Source organism: Chiloscyllium plagiosum, chromosome 36, assembly GCF_004010195.1.
Source record: "Chiloscyllium plagiosum isolate BGI_BamShark_2017 chromosome 36, ASM401019v2, whole genome shotgun sequence".
Classification (NCBI taxonomy): domain Eukaryota; kingdom Metazoa; phylum Chordata; class Chondrichthyes; order Orectolobiformes; family Hemiscylliidae; genus Chiloscyllium; species Chiloscyllium plagiosum.
Genome location: NC_057745.1, coordinates 26867271 through 26873466, shown reverse-complemented (window position 1 = coordinate 26873466; position 6196 = coordinate 26867271). Strand labels below are relative to the sequence as shown.

General features: G+C 47.0%; 2 protein-coding genes across 3 annotated transcripts in view; both read right to left on the bottom strand.

The window, feature by feature from the left end:
* The window catches only part of LOC122541058 (zona pellucida sperm-binding protein 3-like), a 14388-nt gene extending 12631 nt beyond the window's left edge, over positions 1 to 1757 (bottom strand). The window contains exons 1-3 of the mRNA XM_043677573.1: positions 1507 to 1757; positions 240 to 355; positions 47 to 150 (exon numbers count right to left, since the gene is read on the bottom strand). Of these exons, the coding sequence (XP_043533508.1) occupies positions 47 to 150; positions 240 to 355; positions 1507 to 1731 (445 nt within the window). The 5' untranslated portion in view covers positions 1732 to 1757. The remainder of the gene's footprint in view (positions 1 to 46; positions 151 to 239; positions 356 to 1506) is intronic.
* Positions 1 to 6196, bottom strand: part of LOC122541055 (zona pellucida sperm-binding protein 3-like) — a 46218-nt gene that overhangs the window by 13626 nt on the left and 26396 nt on the right. The window lies entirely within an intron of this gene.

Genomic DNA, 6196 nt, shown 5'->3' with positions numbered 1-6196 from the left:
CCCAGAGAGACACCAGGAGATCCCTCCCCAGCCACCCATCACATACCATTCATTAGACGCAGGGAGAATGACAGATGCCCTTCTCCAGACCTGGTGGAGCTGAATGGGATCCAGGTGGGCTTGATGGGATTGCTGCTCACATTGACCTTCCTGGGGGAAGTAGACAGGGCAGCCATTTTAGGACAGCGTCAGACAACAGCAGCAGGGGATCATACTGACAATCGAGTACAGATTCTCACCTCAAATAACGACATTCAATGGGAACAACAGCACCGTTGGTTCTCACAATGATCGATCCAGGATAGTTTGGGATGTGGGTCAGGTGGGTCGTGTAGGTCAGGAAATCTCCAGTCATCTGAAAGACACCAGGATAAGGAATGAGGGGCTAATGTGAAATGAGAAGGTTCTACACAGGGTTCAATGATACCATCCCATTGGGACAATTCTTTCAGGGTGTGATAGGCTCAGGAGGCTGCTTCTACCAACAACCACCGACCCCACCCCACATTCCCAGAGCTGGAGATACCACTGTTCAAGAACAAGTCAAGGATTAGTCATTTAGGATCAGTTTTAACAAGATTGACATCATACCAAAGATCAGATTTGGATTTCTGAAGTAAAATTTGATTTCAAGGAGGATGGGTGTTGGGCTCCCAGACAGTATTTGCAATAAATATTGGAGGGAACAGGGACATAATGATTATTATTACAGAAGGAGGTTGCCAGGATCTTTTGACCATTTAATTACTAATTAAATCAGGAAACCTCTAGGTTTGAGGAGAGATGACTGATTCAATACCTGGAGGTTAGCAGTAAACTGAGGCAATAAAAGCAGTGTCCAAGAGCTGAGAAAAGTAGAGAAAACAATAGGTCACCAGAATGAAATCAAAACAGTTTTACCGACAGGCCAAGTGTGGAACCCCTCAAGTACAGAGCAGTCAGTTTATTTATACAATAACCCCCCCCCCCCCAGTCAGAAGGAGGTAAAGTCCATTTACCTGATGAAATGGAAGATACTTTCCCCTCAAACTAAACACATCATGCTGCTATTCTGATGAAGTGTCAATTTTCCTGCTCCTCAGATGCTGACTGACCTGCTGTGCTTTTGCAGCACCACACTAATCTGTACTGCTATATTATTTGCATTCCTGTAACATCTCTACAGCAAAACTACACAACAGAATGATGCACTGTGGAAAGTCACTAAAATCAATTCAGGAGAAAGTTCACAGTATCCAAACATCCACAAATCACCACATGATACCAAATTCAGACTGAAAATATACATTGTTCTGTTACAATGTATATAACCAGAAGGTTCTAAACCAGTGAAACTGGCAGCACAAGACTAGAGAAGGAGAACAGTTAAGGCAGAGTCCAATCCAGGATAGGAATCTAGTCTGAGTATTTGAGAAAGCAGGAGAATGGTCCTTCTCAATATCAATGATCTCAACCAGGAACCCTTGACAGCCCAAACTTCCAGCAAGTTCAGACAACTGCCATTACCTGCAATCTGCTGCCACACTCATGCAACCCATAGTCAAAGAGGACAGTCTGGTTCTCAGGGAAAACTCTGGTTGGCCAACCACCTGCTGTCCCCAGGGTCAGGTCAGCAGCTTTAATCTGGTGCCTGGTTCCAAATAAATCCAGCTGGGCCCTGACCAGCAGGTTGTACTCTCCACACTGCACCATCACAGTCTGCAGTGGGGACACACCCCCAACCTCAGACATTCGGAAACTGGAACCAATAGGATCCCCATGACGAGGCACTCTCTCAGGAACAGGGCTGGCTCTCACTATTGTCCATGGAAAGCTCTGGCCCAGAAACTGTTGCCATGTTTCAGAGCAACGAACACCAACCGTGGGCAGCACGGTGGCACAGTGGTTAGCACTGCTGCCTCACAGCGCCAGAGACCCAGGTTCAATTCCCGACTCAGGCGACTGACTGTGTGGAGTTTGCACATTCTCCCCGTGTCTACGTGGGTTTCCTCCGGGTGCACCGGTTTCCTCCCACAGTCACAAAGATGTGCAGGGTCAGGTGAATTGGCAATGCTAAATTGCCCGTAGTGTTAGGTTAAAGGGGTAAATGTAGGGGTATGGATGGGGTGCGCTTCGGCAGGTCGGTGTGGACTTGTTGGGGGGTAGGGTAGGGTAGGGTAGGGTAGGGTAGGGTACAAACCCCTCACTACAAAATCACCCATGATCACAAACAACACAACCATCCCCACCCAACCAGCTCCATTTATACACACAACCTGTGCTCACCTGACACCAATGTGACCAGAAGCAGCAACATTGAACCAATCAACCAGCCCCAATCTCTACAATCTCCACCAATGACTGAACTTATCAGGTTATTACCAGGAGGGCCTATTTCATTTGGACCAATAGGAGTGGCTGTGAGCTGCTGTGCTGTCACCTGACAGAATTCAGCTCCACAAGGTCTCATGGTGAAGGCCCCATGGATACAATCATCAAACATAGCTCATTGATCCAGGAGGGTGTCTGCTGGGTCCTACCCACCCTCACCCGAGGAGACTGACAGTGAGACCCACACTCATTGAGTTATGACCAGGAGGGCCTATTTCATTTGGACCAATAGGAGTGGCTGTGAGCTGCTGTGCTGTCACCTGACAGAATTCAGCTCCACAAGGTCTCATGGTGAAGGCCCCATGGATACAATCATCAAACGTAGCTCATTGATCCAGGAGGGTGTCTGCTGGGTCCTGCCCACCCTCACCTGAGGGACTGACAGTGAGACCCATGGGTGGGACGGGGACAGGGTCAGGGTGTACGTGTTTGTGTTTAAGTTTGATGGAGGCAATATGGAAGAAGCTGTATTCTATATCTAAACATGTCATGTCCCTGTTGGGGGACAATGCAGGGAGAGCTCAACCTTCAGTTCATTTTTAATTCACAGAGTAGAGGTAGCTTTACTCTGTATTTCACTGCGTGCTGTCTCTGTCCTGAGACCCTTTGATGGGGACAGCTGTCCTTCAAGCTTTCAAAGATAGAAGAAGCTATAGTTTCAGTTGCAGAGAGTAGAATCCTTTACTCTGTTTCTAACTCAGGGATGTCCCTGGATTGAAAGTGTTTGATGTAGACAGTGTAGCTGTACATTTAGTTTAAAAGTGTCGAGACAGCTGTCTGTTCAGTGAAAATGAGCAGAGGAAGCTCATGTATCGAGTCCCACGCTGACCTTTCTCTGGCGGAGTTTCATGAGGATGGTGTTGTGGAAGAAAGTGAGGAGTGCAGATGCTGGAGACCAGAGTCGAAACGTGTGGCACTGGAAAAGCACAACAGGTCATGCAGCATCCGAGGAGCATGAGAGTCCACTTTCCCAGTAGGAGCTGTTCATCAGGATTGTGGATTGGGAAAGGGGGCTGAGAGATAAACAGGAGGTTTGGGGTGGGGGCAAGTTAGCTGGGATGGCAATAGGTAGATACAGGTGTGGGGTTTTGAGGGAACTGAAATTTCATTTCCAAAGGAAGATGAGGTGTCATGTTGGCACAGTGGTTAGCACTGCTGCCTCACCGCACCAGGGACATGGGTTTGATTCCAGTCTCAGGTGACTCTTTGTGTGGACTTTGCATATTCTCCCCGTGTCTGTGTGGGATTTCTTTGGGTTTTCCGGTCTCCTCCCATTGTTCAAAGATATGCAGGTTCAGTGGGCTAGCAATGGGAATTTACCCACAGTGTTCGAGGATGTGTACGTTAGGTTCATCATTCAAGGGAATGTAGAGTAATAGGGTAGGGGAATGGGTCTTGGTGGGTTACTGTTCAGAGGCTCAGTATGGTCTTTTTGGGGCCAAATGGCCAGTTTCCACACTGCAGGGAGTCTATGATTCAACATAAAGATGGAAACATCCATTGGACCTGATCAGGTGTCCCCGAGGACTCTGTGGGAAGCTCCGGAAGTGATTGCTGGGCCCCTTGCTGAGATATTTGTATCATCAACAGTCACAGGTGAGGTGCTGAAAGACTGGGGTTTGGCAAATGTGTTGCTACTGTTTAGGAAAGGTGGTAAAGAAAAGCCAGGGAACTATAGACTGATCAGCCTGACATCAGTGGTGGGTAAGTTGTTGGAGAGAATCCTGAGTGTGAGGATTTACACGTATTTGGTAAGCCAAAGACTGATTAGGGATAGTCAGCATAGCTTTGTGCATGTGAAATCATGTCTCATGCACTTGGTGGGGCGAATTGAAGAAGTAACAAAGAGGATTGATGAGGGCAGAGCAGTGGATGTGATCTGTGTGGACTTTAGTAAGGCATTTGAAAATGTCCTCATGGGGGCCTGGTTAGCCAGGTTAGATCTCATGGAATGCAGGGATGTGGATACAGAACTGGCTGGAAGTTAGAAGACGCAGGGCAGTGGTGGAGGATTTCTTTTCAGAGTGGAGGCCAGTGACCAGTGGTGTGCCATAAGGATCGGTGCTGGGTCCACTGCTTTTTGTCATTTGTATAAATGATTGGATGTGAACATACAAGGTATTGTTAGTAAGTTTGCAGATGACACCAAACTTGGAGTGGTAGTGGACAGCAAAGGAGGTTACTATTGTCCCATGAGATTGGACCATGTCAATTTTACCAGTTTCCTTATTTCCCCTCCTCCCAGCTCCAGCCCCTCCCATTTGTCTCCAGGCACCTTGGGGGAGGGCTTGTATTTGAAATGTTATCTCTCTTGTTCCTCAGATGCTGCCTGACCAGCACCACACTTTGACTCTGATCTCCAGCATCTGCAATTCTCCCTTTTTCCCAACTGAGCACGTGCACCGAGAAATTGCAAATGGAGTTCAATGTAGATCAGTATGAGGTGTTACAGTTTGGAAAGTCACATCAAGGTAGGAGTTTCACAATGAATGTTTGGGCCATAAGGAGTGTAGTGGAACAGAGGGACCTTGGAGTTCAGGTGTATGGTTCTCTGAAAGTGGAGTCACAGGTAGACAGGGCAGTGAAGGAGGCTTTTGACACACTGGCCTTCATCAGTCAGGGCATGGAGTACAGACGTTGGGAAGTTACGTTGCAGGTGTACAGAATGTTGTTGAGGCTGCACTTGGAATATTGTGTTCAGTTTTGGTCACCTTGCTATAGGAAAGATGCTGTTAGACACGATAGAGTGCAGAAGGAATTTACAAGAATGTTGCCAGGACTCGGACTTGGGAGGTGGTGTTCTTATGGAAATGTATAAGATCATGAGTTATGGACGGGGTGAATGTGTTCAGTTGATTCCCCAGGGTTGGGAAATCAGGGACTAGAGGACATTATTCTTTTCCCTCAAACCTTAAAACAAAGGATAAGGCTGAAGCATTTGCAACAACCTGCAGCCAGAAAGCTCCAAAGGGATAATCCATTGTAGTCACCTGCATCACCGATACCTGTCTTCAGTCAGTACTATTGACTCTACGTGACATCGAGAAACAGCTGCAGATATTGGATACTGTGAAGCCAATGCACCCTGACTAACATTGTGGGAATAAGGTGAAAGAGTGGTGATCCTGAACATGCCATGTCCCTATCCATTCTGTTCCAGTAAAGCTACAGCTGCAGCATCTACCTGGAAATGGAGATAATTGCCCAGTAGTGACCTGTTGACAAGAAGTGGGACAAATCCAACCTTGCCAATTCCTCCCCCACCAATCCACTCAACCACAAGTGATGTGATCAAAGATTTTGTCAACAGTGTTATCAAGGCACATGTCCTCCACACTAATCTGATCACTGATACTCAGTCTGATCTACCAGAGTTACTCACCTCCTGATCTCAGTACAGGTTAATCCAAGTATGACAGAGCTGAATGTAAAGGGGGGGAAAGTAAGGGTGACTGCTTTAAGACCAAGGCAGAATTTGACTGAGCAATTTATCAAGGGGTCCTAGGAAAATTGGACTCATTAGGAAAACCTCTTTGCTGGTTGGAGTCATGTCCAGCACAAAGAAAGATGGTTCTAGTTATCAATGTTCAATCACCACATTCCCAGGACATCTCTGCCAGAGTTCCTCAAGGTACTCTCTTGGATACAACCATATCAACTGCTCCAAAGACCTTCCCTCCACTAGAATGTCAGAAGTGGGGATGTTTGCTCATGATTGCCCAATGTTCAGCCCCATTGACAACATCACAGATACTGAAACAGTCCCTGTTCAAATGCAGCAAGACCTGAACAACATTCTCATTCAGAACACACAACTGTCAGGCAG